Raw genomic sequence first — 13,676 nt, 5'->3', positions numbered from 1 at the left:
AATAGTTTTATTTGAATCAATTTGATTTTTAACATGAAACAAAGTAACACTTCTTAATGTTTGTTTTTTTTAACATTAGTCAGAAAATTATATATTTATATATCAGTTTGAATTAGCACTTTGAGGAAAATGGCAGTGGTGAAATGTATTTTTAGTTAGCTTCTGAAAAGAAACCAGTTTATTAAAAAAATGACAAAATAAATGTAGGTTAAAAGAAACGAAAGCATTTAAACATCTAGTAGAATGGAAACCTCCAGAGTCACAAAATTAAAATATAGAACTTGAATAAATGTGAATAATTCACAGTATTCTACTAAAAAATATATATCGTGTACAAAAATATTTACAGCAATTATGACACAGAGTGTATTTTTATAGTTCAGAGATTTCACAAATCTACCTGTAGGTTTAGGGGAAACTAGCCTACATCGATAATTTGAGAGTAACAGTTGTCACTGCTAAAGCTAACTTTAAGCTTGTTTTATGATGCTTTAGTAAATAAAATGAAGTAGAAAAATGCTACATTTTAGGAAAAAACTCATTTGATTTAAGTTTGATGTGCTGATAATGTATAAAACAAACAAAAAAATCATAAGGAAGCGTTAAAGCTAGTTTTATGTTTATTGGTAATGAGATGTGGTTCCCAAATGAAGCATCATTCTTGTGTATGTCCATTTGCGTCTTGGGATTACAACCATAACTTATTATTGCAATATTAAACTGTACAAAAAGTTAATCAACTGTTTCCTATATGAGTACTTTGTACACACTAATTTCCCCAAAAATAATCTGACTTAAAACCAAACATCTCTTCTGAGAAAACTTTAGCCTATTTCAAAGGATGTTAGATCTGAGAGGAACTGCAGCCAATCTATACGCTCATGAAGTGATGACATTTGGAAAAAAAAAAAAAGTTCAGGCGTTATTGCTTAGTCTAGATGTCACAAATAAGCTACCTTGCTTATTTTACTTCCTTTGGTATGAAGTTTGCAGTGTGGTTAGGCAACAATAATAATAAGTCAGTTAAATGCAGGAAAAGTTGTGATTAACATTTCTTCAATCCTTCTTTTTCTTCGATGCAATTTTGGACTGCCTCTTTGAGCTTCCCAAATTGCTCAGTTTCAAACAATTCAATTAAAATCAGTTTAAAGTCCTTCATATAGTCTTAGAAAAAATACTAAATGAGACCAATAAATTTGAACAAAAACATATAAAAACACAATAAGAAATCAGTTAAAGCTAGCTTCATGTTTACAGGTTGATGTTAATTCCTTGGTTGTTCACTTCACAATCCATACTAGCTTTGGGGAAAAAAACACATGTTGTGCTCATGTCCATGTGCTACGAAAGACAGTCTCTGCCTATATGTTGATGGAAGAGGATAACATTCAAAGTGCTAAGAGGAAGAGGAGGATAAAGAGAATGGAGAGAAGGGGAAGACCGAGGAAGAACCTTCGGAAGAATTGAGGAGCTGATCACACCATGCCGGCTCGTCCAGGTTTATTTCAACAAATGGGTCACTGGAGCAAACTGCTGTGAGAGAGGACAAAGATTGGGATTGAAGAAGACAGTGGATTGCAAAATGGAAAATGCCAACTTATCTGCAAACACCTAATCACTGTGCAGCAGTAAAACATTAAAAAAGTGCCACAGAAACAGACAATGTTCACTTTTAGAGTAAAACTGATGGATCACTTCTGCAGCCAACACTTTTAAAATGCAGACATTTTCATTTAAAGCCAAATGGTCTCTACCTTCAGTTGGTCACTGACCTGTTGCTACTGTAGGTCTACCTTTTGAATTTTGCATGAAGTAAAAACATTTCAGGAAAAAAGTCCACATTTGGAGGTAGGGATTGATGAGGGAGACATAATTCACATCACTCCTTACACCAGTGACCACAGTAAGAGTCCCATATACAGCTGTGGTTGGACGTTTCCATACACTCATTATCGGCATGAATGTCATGGTAAATAGTCTGACAAGGATAAAGCCTATTAAATTTTTAATTGTAATCATGGTTGACTACAACTGGCAGCTTTTCTTTGCCGCATAAAACAATTTGTTTAGCAGCACTTATTGGAATAAATATAGGGGCAATCGTGGCTCAAGAGTTGGCAGTTCGTATTGTAGTCGGAAGGTGGCCGGTTTGAGCCCCGACTCCGACAGTCTCAGTCATTGTGTCCTTGGGCAAGACACTTCACCCGTTGCCTACTGGTGGTGGGCAGAGGGCCCGGTGGCGCCGGTGTCCGGCAGCCTCGCCTCTGTCAGTGCGCCCCAGGGCAGCTGTGGCTACAATGTAGCTTCATCACCAGTGTGTGAATGGGTGGATGACTGGATGTAGTGTAAAGTAAAACGCTATACAAATACAGCCCATTTACCATAAAGAGTTGAGCCATATGTATACAAAGAATTTCAGTGAATATTTCATGTTTTGTCTTTAGACATACATAGAAGCGAGTTATATTTTGGAGCTTCATGGTAAACTTTCTCGTGCAAGTCCTGCATGATTTCTGAAAATGCAATAGAGAAATGACCGTACTGCTTTGTGTTTGTATTTGCATTATTAAAGAAAAATCTTACTTGGGTTGTTGTTGTTTTCATTCTGCTGCTCCCCAATAGCATCAAAGAAAAGGCTGGTACTGCTCGGTGGGTTGGATATCTTGTCAGCTTCATCGCTACTCAGTGAGGGAGTGGTGTTTTCAGCGGGTGAAGTCTCCACACCGTTTGCTTCTGGCTGTTCCTCAGGAGCTGAGTAGAGAGGTCAAACAGAAGACAAACAGGATTTGTAAGATAAGGTGTAACTTTCTTTAGTGCTGCAGAGTTTTGGGTAATCCCCGCAATGCTAAAGATATTATTTAGTGTAGTTTAAAGCCCTTCCCACAACATACAGTACTTTTTTCGAAACATGTAATTTGCAATCTTATTTGTAATTTGTAATCTTACTGTGTCTCTGTCCTACCCAAATAATTTTACTTTACTTCTAAAAAAATAACTTATTGATGACAAAATATCTTGCCTTGTAGTTTAGGCTGTTTAGAAATAATGGCGTAGTGTGGAGGCATATATTCTTGGACCTCTCTGGGCCGCTTATTACAAACAGAGCATTGTTTAAATCCTACTTTAGTGTTGATGCTGATCATGAGTAAAACACAGTGTCACAAAGCTCAAATCTCTCAGTGTGGTTTCTTGTAAATGACAATGCATTCACAGTACTCAGAGGCAAGAAGTCATGAAGTACAAATACATAGTTACTATACCTAAGTAGAATTTTCAGGTATCTGTACTTCTGAAAAACAGTTTCATTTTGTACCGTTCTCTCCAGTGGAGTCCTTTTCCTCCGACTGTAGACTCGTGCCATTAGCGACCGGTGGAGGTGAAAGGTCATCGGTGGCTTCAATATCTTTAGGTACCGGTCGCTCTGAGATGTGACACACATACAAACGCCAAAGCAAACTCATTAGGATCATCTTAAGTGCAGACATGTATATATAAAATGTAATTCCACAGAAACACACCCAGATCATCCAGGTAGACTGGCTCAAAGGTGCCAGTGGGCTGGTTGAGATGACCAACAGGATTTGGACGCTGGAGGTCAAATGAATATGTCTGCACAAACAAACAAAAAAGCAAGCAAGATACTAATAAGCGAACATGATGTGTGTGTACCTGTTTTAACTGTAATATAATAAGCAAAGGCTAAGTGCACAGAAAACAATTTCTACTTCCATTTCTTTTTCTTACCCTGGAGGCTCGCCTCAAGAGGTAGAGGATGATACACAGAATTATAATCACTATGATGATAAGCGCCAGGACAACATAACCTAGAGACAAAGATAAGCAGAGCTGTTTTAAAAGAAGTGGTAATAACATTGGGACCACCCAAAAAAGGGAATGGGCTCTAAAAATTAATATTATGCTGTTATTCTTACATTGTTAAACTCCTTAGAACATCACTTAAAAAAATATAAAAACTATTTAAATATTCAAAAGTAGAATTGTAGAGAAATTACAGTGTCAATTTCTTATCATGTAATCAGCATTGCAACCACAGGGGGACACTAGCATTTTTTATGGTTGATTTTTTTTTAGTCCCACCAAGTAAGAAAAACTAAAAGGTGTCTCGCCCAGGCAGCATACATATTTGAGCCAAATCTAGCCTACTTTTGGCACTGGCCAGTGTTCTGTGTGGCATGTCGTGTCAAAACTTTGGTGGAACTGTGGCTGAGTAGTGGTAACCAGGCACATCCTGAGTAAGTGCTGCCAGTCACAACCCAAGGCAGCTCACAGGAAACCACTGATATGTGCCAAAAATCCGTTAACATCTAAAAAAATTTAACTGTTTTGTTTTTTCTTTTGTTTTTTTAAAATATAGATTCTAGATCCTATTTATTACCACTGAAACAACTGGCCACTGTAGTTTTAAGAAGTTCACTACAACATTAGTGTCCATTTGGACAGTTGAAAATGATAGCAGAATAAAACAGACAGATGTTTAAATACATAATAGATAATATAGTAAAGATTCTTACCTGCAGACGAGCCAGCTGGAGGGGGTGCTAAAAGAAACAAACAGCAGGCTCAGTAATTCAGCTAAAGTCAGTTTATGTTTTTTTATAATAGAAAAGTGAAGCAAATTCACTTTATAGGTAAAAGCGTAGCATATGTCTGAATATTTAAATTACAAGAGGATGAGCATTTGATTTTTCTTTAGTTAATCAGCAACATTTACAAGTGACTTTCTGTTTAGCAGGCACTATTTAAGCATAGTGATTCAATTTAAGTCAGTAACTCCTTTCCATCTATCCATATCTCCTGTTAGTATCCATGTGATTACTATTCAGAAGCTGCTTTTCAAAAAAAAAAAAACTTTAAGGATTATTTCGGTTTAATATCCCAAAGAATCGATTAAGGTGTTCCACAAGGATCAGTACTGGGCCCCTTTTAATACTTGTTTGTTTACAATTTTATTACAATGATACTTTTATATCTACTACTTACGTACTTTTATATCTACCCCTCACCAGGTCTGCCTTTGTTTTAGTCCTGTCTATAGGAAATACCCTAAAACCTGCAAATTAAAATACCCTGAACTTTGGTTCGATTGCAGGCTGTCCAACAAAGTTCAAACTGAACTTGGAGTGTATTTCTATTTTCAATAGGACGATATGTTTTTCTCTCTACTACACATTAAAATTACTTTTTATAATCCACAACAAGAACTATCTAGCTAATGGCCAAGTTTAAATAAAGCAATGAACCTATTTCTATTTCATGTTGACTTTGTGATTTCCAAACATATTTCTGCTGATATGTTGCTTCTTTTGGATTATTTATAATGTGACTAACCCTTATTCTAAATCTTAGTTAACTTTATTGTTTTAATTGTCTTTAAAATGATAGATAATGATAGATAAAGATGTTTTACATGTTACATGTTTTGAGCACTATATATCATTTTAGATACAAGAGATCAAAAGTCAAGCAGAAACTTACTCCTTCTGCTTGACAATATGGCTCAAATGATTAACCTGAATTGATATTTAAGTCCTAATTTTAAAAAAGAAAGAGGAAAAAAGGGGTACAAGTGTGCTGCTTTGTGGTCCTTTTATGTGATACGGTGACGTGCCACTGTGTCTGAATATTCAGTTTGACGGTGTGTTAGAATAGGGTGAGAGTGTTTGAGTGGTTGTGTCTGCAGCCTGCTTACAGCTACAGAGCGTGTGAGCCTGCGAGTGTTGTGGTTTGGTGCACAGGAAGACAACTTGGGGCGCAGAACTTGTGCATGTGCTTTCTGAATATGTGACGGTACCTGTAGTTCCTGAGCTGGTACTTGGTGTTGTTTGAGTCATTTTACCACCACGGTCTGCTCCTCCTTGTGTGACTATGCTGGTAGTCTCTTTTGTTGGTACATTAGTACTTGTTAGAGTAGTAGCCACTGTGCCTCCAGGCTGTGAAGAGTAACAAACATCCTTTGGTTGTAAACATTTCATCCTGTAATCTGCCTGATTTCTGTTTCACTCATTGAATATGAAGGCATCTGACTCTGTACAGCAGTAGTTTCTGATTCAAAAGGCTTCCTGTGAGGAGTCTTTGTAGTTCAAGTGAGTTATTTTTTGATGTGGGAAGCCATGTCTATAGACTGTGAATAAAAAAAATAAAGGTGACTGTAGCCACCGTGGTATCACCCAGTGGTTTTAGAAGTCTTATTTCGAAGGCTTGAGTTGAAAACTTTTCTAGGCGCCATCTTGTTTTTTTGAAATTTGACGTCACCATTGAAGGATGAGTCTGGATGTGAAACCGAGCTCACTGCATACTCGTGCAGAAGCCACAACCTAATTCATACACTCCTTTCTCATCTATTTTACTCAAATTAGACTATAAATTTAAAAAAGGACATTATGTTGAGTCCAATATGACTTTAAACTAGCATCAGAGTCCATAAACTCCGGAAACAAAGCTCCCCACAGGAGTTTCCGCACCGGAAGTAGCATATGCTAACGTGCACATAGTCAATTGTGTTGCTAGGACTGATTGGAGGCAAATTTCATTTCAAAAGACTACTCGAGGGAAGCCTTGGTAAAAGCATGGTTTTGTACAAAGTGTGCAAAACGGAGTTTGCATTCCATCGAAGCACTTCAACCTTATGGTACCATCTAAATGCAAAACATGTTGCAGCGAGTGCAGAAACTGTGGGAGCTGTTAGCGCTAGCAGTCCAAGTACCAACAAAAGGTGTCGGCAGCCCAAACTTCAGGCTTCAGGACCAATATTAGTAAGTCAACAAACTTTGGATGGATTGCTCTGGACTGTAGACCACTATCAGTGGTAGAAGATGTAGAAGAAAATGTGCTACAGTTAGCGTCAGGTGATCCAACTTTCTAACTGCCATGGCGAAAGACTATTTTAAGTAAAATTCAACAGCTTTTTGACATTAATAAATGAGCAAAATTAGATGCATTACAGACAGCCCTATTAATATGGAGGAACTACACCAGGAACAAACGAGACTGGGGCAACAGAAAGAGCCACTCATACAGGATGTTTCCACACTGTGGAATTCAGCCCTGGATTTGGTTTCTCGTCTACTAAAGAATCAAGAGGCTGTTTTTACTGCTTTAGACAAACAAAAGCACAAGCTACCGTAGTCATTTTAACTCCATCAGAGCTGGTAAAACTCCTAAAGCTGCCGACTGTCCTTGAGCCATGCAGGTAAATAATACTATTTTTAACAGTTTCTTCAAAAAGCCCTATAGTTACAGTTATTATGTGGATAAATAATGAATTTCTTGAACTGTGTACTACCGGTTTGTGACTGAGCTTCTTGGAGGTGAGACATGTGTCTCATGTTCAGTGGTTTTACCTGCTTTCTGCCGCCTGCATCACAACATGGTCTCTGATGATGACTCAAACTACATGGTGAAATTTAAGACTGCCTTCACAAAGGATCTATCCCAACGTGTAGCTACACTCAACCATCAGTGGCTCAAGATAGCTATTGTGCTTGACCCACGCTTTAAGGACTTCACATGTCTTGCAAGGGTAGAGCGAGAAGAGGCTTGGACCAGCCTTGAGGCCCTGACAGACTGTCCACTGCAGTGGTGGTCCAGTCGAGCAGGGACCTACCCACAGCTGTCTGTCCTGGTATTTGATTAGTGCTGCCACTTCTGTCCCATGTGGGAGACTGTTCTCATTTGCAGCTCACATAGTAACAAAAAAGAGAGCTGTCTTGAAAATGTGAACAGGTTAGTTTGTCTAAGTAACTGGCTGAAAGAGACCGACAGTAAATAAGCATGGAGGTATAGTGAGTCCAATGGGTTTGCTATTTTCTTGCACTGAAATGTTCGATGATCACACTGTTTTAGCCTAATGTTAAAATAATGTTGGCTAAGGTTACTCAGAGTTTAAAGGTGAAGCTGGTCAAATAACCTTTTATGTTTTTGCCTTATTTTTTTAAACTGCACTTTATGTTGAAACAAGTATTATTATTATTAATTAAAGACAATACCATTTCGAAAATTTACTTAAAGTACTTAAAATAGCACTTTATTTTTAAGTCCGCCCAATTTTGGAGAGGGATATTATTTTTTTCTATTTTTTTCTTTCCAGAAATTAAAAGTGCTTAAGTTCACAATATTCATGTCCATGTCTATTATTTGATTCTGTCGCCCACTAAAACATTTTGGATTAAAAAAACATTTGCGCTTCGGGGCAAATTTTCTTATGTGATTAAATGCAATTAATCAGATTAATTAATTACAAAGCCTCCAGTTAATTAGATTAATTTTTTTAATCAAGTCCCACCCCTAGTAATACTAACTTACTACTATGAGCTTTGGCAAATAAAATAATAATTTCAACTATGAGTATCCTACCTTGACTTGGGTGTTGTGATTAATTATTAATAAGGAATTAAACAAAGATATGAAATTGGCGTGCTCAGTGTTATTCATCCTTTGCTGAACTGTTATATTTTTCTTCATCAGTAGCTGAAAATAACTATTTGGGATGTAAAGCTGTTGATGGAGAATCAAGTCAAAGATTAAACTGAATTTGTGAAAACAGAAGTTGAATAATTGCTCTTTATGTTGTGTGATGATCAGAGTTGTGATTAAAGGCAGTAAACGACAGCTTGTGGTTCTCCAACTCTCTTTACGTCTGTGCAGCTACTCTGCTTTTAACTACGCAGCTTCATAGTGACAACAAGACTTCAGGAAGTGACTGCATGTTGTGCACCAGGAAATAGCTCCACCATGTAACTGTGCATAAAGCCTGAGTAGGTGGCTTTTTGCACTTTAAAAAGAACCAGACTGCTGTGGATGTTACTTTTTATTCCCTTCTTAAAATAAAGCCTATTTGAAGTTTATGGTCACTGAATGGATGCCAATAATGTGAACTCATAAGCATGAATTCCCAAACCAGACTTTGTCGTTTTACACTTTGAGAACCAAGATTTGCTATTTAACTTTGAGATAATTGACTTACCATACTGTTTGTTTCCTCTGCTGTAGTACTCTCAGGGTCTGTGTCATTTTGCATCTCGTTTTCAGTTCCATTCAAAACGTATGTGGCAGCGATTGAGGGGACAGGAGAAACTGTACCTGACATAAAGGAGAGACGCATAAAATCACTTTGAGCCACAGTTAACTTCCCCCCTCTGAAAATAGCACTGTAAAATAATAAACTATTACAACTCTGCAAATAATGAAGTGATATAAAAAATAAATAGAGTGACACAGTTATGCAACAACACAAGAGAAACAGCAGTCTGCTTCAGAAGATAAACCAATGCAGATTTTTATGGTAGTTTAAGAAGATACAGAGTGCTGACCAGGTTCAGGGGTTAGTGTCTAAATCTGAATAGATTTACACAATACATGAGTTGTTCTTATTACAGAGGACATTTATACTGTAGCATTGCTACTTTTTTAAGGACAAAAATACTCCAATATTCTCTACTTTACACCAGAAAGGAAATCAATATAAATAGATTTTCAGGTTATCAGATCAAGTGACTTTTATTTCTACAGCCTAATATTACATGTAAGGGTTCATAGACTTTACAGGCATAAACAAAACATATTAAGGACATCAGAGAATTATTCAAATGCTTTCAAAAAGTCAGACTCTTGCTTTTTGTCCTTTTCATACCACAGGTCCATCTGTATTTGGACTTGTGGTATGCAAGAACCTTGATATTCTCAGCTTGTTTTATGTTAATTAAATAATTTTCTAATTTCTAGTGGAACATACCGTTGGGTTGCACATGACTTGCACCATTTTGTCCCAGGCAAATAGGAGAAACTGCTAGAACTGAAACAAAGAGAGAGAATGAGCAACAGATAAACATGAGGTTAAAAATGAGCCAGTTAGTCATGGAAAGAGATCAAATTAAATAAAAAACATCTAAAATTGCCTCAGGACGCAGACTGTGGGTGTGCAACATGATTCTACACTTTACCCTAACAAGTAAATGTCATCCAGATTCTGTGGCTAGCCGGTGTGAGATACACAAACCAACTAAACATGCTCATTTACGGTCACTTGTTTGACAAAGCACACTTGTTAACTGCTGCTGCAAATACGTGTGAAAAACAGAACAGCTGGTGTGAAAATGAGAGCAGAGAATGGTGAGAGAAGCAGGACAGGAGATATATCATTTTAAATCGTATCAATCAGTCAGTTACAAACTTTCAGTCACTCTGCACTCTGACCTTTGACCTCTCTACCAAAGTTCCTCTGTAAGCCTGCAAACCTTATCTGTATATTACATTGTTATATGTACTGCATACATGTTCTGTGGTCCTAATTTATAGTAATTACAGCAACCAAAACACTTTCATGTTTACAGGGGCATTCACGTTTTTTGTGGTTGACAAATTTAAATTTGTAGCAAGACAAATAATTCAAATAATTATAGCTAAAGAGAAAAGCCTCATGTTGAATTAATACATTCTGCTAATCTGTTAATATTTGCATTGATCTGCACAAAAAGCAGATTCAAAGAAGGGCGTGCATATGGCGAGATTCGTGTGCTCCCAGATTACTTCCTGGATATGTCATGCTTCTCGAGTCCCTGGATGACGCTGAAATGTAATTAAATGCATGCAAGTGCAGATTTAAGAGCAAATCAAGGCTTTCCTTGTGTTGGTCAAAGAAAGGTTTGATGTGGAGCAAAAACTCGAGCCTCCTGCAGCGTCTGACCCTAAAAACAATCTGAACGTTGCCCTTGAAAGCTTCTGAGTTTTTGAGCGCGCACACGGACCCCGATCGCAAGCTTTTCTGTTCCCTTTTAATTTTATTTTTAACTTACCACAAATTCAAACTTCCTCTAGCGAGATAATAGAGCGTGAAATCAGAGATGAAAGCTGCGTGACAGTTGAGTTAAACTCACCGAGGAAGCAGGCACGGCTCCACAGCTTCATGGTGGTGATGAATTTACTTTTCTCTCTCTCTCCTACTCACTGAGATTTTAGCCACTTAAAGTTGACGTATGACCATCAGCAGGACTGGTGAGTTTCCTTTTTTGTTTTTTCCTTATTTTGTCCTTTTTAAAGCGATCCTCTTCTTCTGATGCTGCTCTCGCTCCTTAGCTATGAGCTTTCTGCTTGCCGCTTTCTCTCTCTCTTCCTCTCTCTCACGCTCTCCTCCCGCCCTCACTGTGTCTCTTGTCACTCAGTGCCTGTTTCATTTGTGCTTAGTGCTCTATGCTTGTTCTGTTAATGCACGCTACACAAGCTAAAGCATGCTGAAAACAGGGCGGTTGATTGATGTGGGCCCTTTATTTCGAAGAATCTTAAAGTTTTGTACCTTCATCCAACAACTTTAGGATGAAGCTGAACCTGGACTGTGGGTTACAACCTATGACCCGGCATCAGTTTTGGGTTAGTCGCTGGTCCTTGAGTTGCAGGTTGGGATTATAATCTCTGTAATAATAATAATCAGGTGAAAACACTGAAAAAAGGAGAGCATCATATCAGATGCATGCTTACATGCTGTTCTTCTTCACTGTTTTTGTGTCTACTTCTCTTTTTCTCCACCTGCTGCAGTCTACCCCCCCCCCCCCCCCTCCCCCCTTATTTCTCAACATCTCAACCCACTGTTCTCGCTCTCATATTCTCTATATGATCTGCATGTATCTCCACCCTCTCATGTTTCCCTCGCTCTCAGGAACTGAGTCATCGACCACAGGCACAGGATGCTAGCTCAGTTTTGGCCTCTCACCTCAGAAACACATCGGCAGGACCTCTTTAGTGTTAATTTTCACTGGTTTAAAGCCACGACACACCATATAGCATTTTAAAAAATGCTTACACAAACTCCAGAAAGGGAAACGATTGCCTAAAGTGTTTGAAATCCAGCTTTTGGTGCATTAGATGCTTTAAATTTGCAGCTTTTGTCCCATTTTTTTAACCACAGTCTCAATGTTTTGATCCAGATTATTGAATGTCTCAAGCTTTTTGTGGCTTACAATAGTTTTCAACTTGCGTGTCTTGTCAGATTTCGCACAGTGATTCTCATGTGATGTCTAATGTTAACCACACGAGGGAGAAGTTAGACAAAACTACAGCACAGACATCACTGATGTTGCAAAGATGACACTGATAAAGGATGGCAACAATATAAGAGGCAGAGCAAGATCAAGATCAGTAATTTCAGATGAAATTTGAGCCGCTGTGTTAAACATGGTTTAAACATGTCAGGTCGGGTCTTGGACTCCACCTCTCTGGGAACATCTCAGCCCCCCCCGGTGTGAGGGCCTATATCTCCCCTCACCACACTCCCTGGCGGTGGCTGATGCCCTCGTCCATCGATGTGTTGGTGGATCCTGGCGCCCGTGGCTTGGTCGGGGCACCCTCGGCAGGGCCACCCCCCACGTATCTCTGCTTGGACTCTTGCACTCTAGGGGGCCTCTGGATGTCTGGGGCCTGGATCTCCACCATACCTGCTTCATGCCCTGGGGGGCAGGGCTATGACTCCCCACACCCTCTAGCAGATAGTTGCATGGAGAAACCTTTTGAGGTTGTGACAGCAGGTGTACACACGGGTGCTCACAGAAAAACACTATATCTTCCTTGGCTGCTGCCTCAAAGCATACTGTGTACCATGGGTCTTGTGTGCTGTTCAGTAACATTCAATAATTATTATTTACTGTTACTCTACTTACCTTGGTTGTTGCTGTGGTCTCCCTGCTGTGTTGTTCTCTTTTTGCTTGTTTTCTTTTTTGTTCCAACAGGTGATCCGGAGGATTATTTTTTAGTGTCTTCTCTCACTGACCCTCTTCCCCCCTATTTTTCTTTCTTTCCCTTTCCTATCCCCCATTCATGTCTGTCCAGTCTCTAATAACTTAAAATAAATAAATAAATAAATTATTATTAATAATAATAATAAAAACAATAATAAAGATCAATCAAATGGACCAATATACCAATGTAAAGCCATAATGACCCACTTGGAAAAACAAATCCGCTGGGCATCTTTTTTGGCAGACAATAATTCTGATTGCTAAAGTACCGAACAAAACAGGCAAAAAAAAAGAAAACAAAAAAGAAATGTACAGACACAGTGTCTCACAGTATAATGTAATCATATTGTAAATGGACTGCTGCTTTTCCTCTCTAACCAACTGCACACTCAAAGTGCTTTCAGTACATTCACCCAATTATGCCCATTTAGTGACTTCTAAACCAAAACACCTTGTCTTAACACACACGCACTGCAAGGATATGTTAACATGCATGCCATGTAATTTGATAAACGACCCACTAAACCTCTTCCTGAGCCACAACTGCCCCCAGGAAACAGATGCAGTCATGACTGGGTATTTGAGGAGGAAACTGAAAGATTAAAAACGGTACATCATGTCAGCTCGCTTTCATTTTCAGCAACATTTGAAATCTTAAAAATATTCTTAACAACAATACTGTGTCATTGATATAAGGAAGTAATATCCTTAGCCTGAAACACTGCCCAGCCGCCTTTTTATACACAATTGACAAAAATAATAAGATATTTATTAAAGAAGTGACTTGTTTTTTATTTAATTTATTTAATTTTTGACTTCTAACATTGATGTTGCCCCTGTCAGAGGAAAGAAGCTTCAGTTCATTCACTAAAACCCCCAAAACTCCCCGCTCTCCTTCCATGGCAGTTTTTCATTCTGGGGCAATAGATCAAA

At 38.3% G+C, this 13,676-nt stretch overlaps 1 protein-coding gene across 2 annotated transcripts; it reads right to left on the bottom strand.

The window, feature by feature from the left end:
* Nucleotides 1-130: 130 nt before the first annotated feature.
* On the bottom strand, nt 131-11,119 carry LOC146674048 (uncharacterized). 2 transcript variants are annotated; one of them, XM_085392477.1, is made up of 10 exons: nt 10,893-11,119; nt 9,752-9,811; nt 8,984-9,099; nt 5,813-5,951; nt 4,533-4,559; nt 3,745-3,824; nt 3,519-3,609; nt 3,314-3,421; nt 2,584-2,751; nt 131-1,533 (listed from the first exon to the last, which is right to left on the bottom strand). In XM_085392477.1, the coding sequence occupies exons 1-10, from the start codon at nt 10,921-10,923 to the stop codon at nt 1,397-1,399; spliced, it is 957 nt and encodes a 318-aa protein (XP_085248603.1). In that variant the 5' UTR covers nt 10,924-11,119; the 3' UTR covers nt 131-1,396. The 2 variants fall into 2 exon arrangements, with proteins under 2 accessions (XP_085248603.1, XP_085248609.1); XM_085392483.1 differs by having other exon boundaries at nt 131-1,530.
* Nucleotides 11,120-13,676: the final 2,557 nt, after the last annotated feature.

The sequence above is a fragment of the Rhamphochromis longiceps genome, linkage group LG3, assembly GCF_057381845.1.
Source record: "Rhamphochromis longiceps isolate RC_006_pf linkage group LG3, R_longiceps_female_GT1.1, whole genome shotgun sequence".
NCBI lineage: Eukaryota > Metazoa > Chordata > Actinopteri > Cichliformes > Cichlidae > Rhamphochromis > Rhamphochromis longiceps.
This window is presented reverse-complemented; position numbering and strand designations above follow the sequence as displayed.

What these genes read in the sequence shown, in the direction of transcription:
- LOC146674048 (XM_085392477.1), bottom strand. Translation starts at nt 10,923, where the DNA reads ATGAAGCTGTGGAGCCGTGCCTGCTTCCTCG. An exon ending in TACCAGCTCAGGAACTACAG is followed by an intron (nt 4,560 to 5,812) that starts GTACCGTCACAT and finishes TGTTTCTTTTAG; the next exon opens with CACCCCCTCCAGCTGGCTCG. An exon ending in TGAAAACAACAACAACCCAA is followed by an intron (nt 1,534 to 2,583) that starts GTAAGATTTTTC and finishes CCTCTCTCACAG; the next exon opens with CAGTTTGCTCCAGTGACCCA.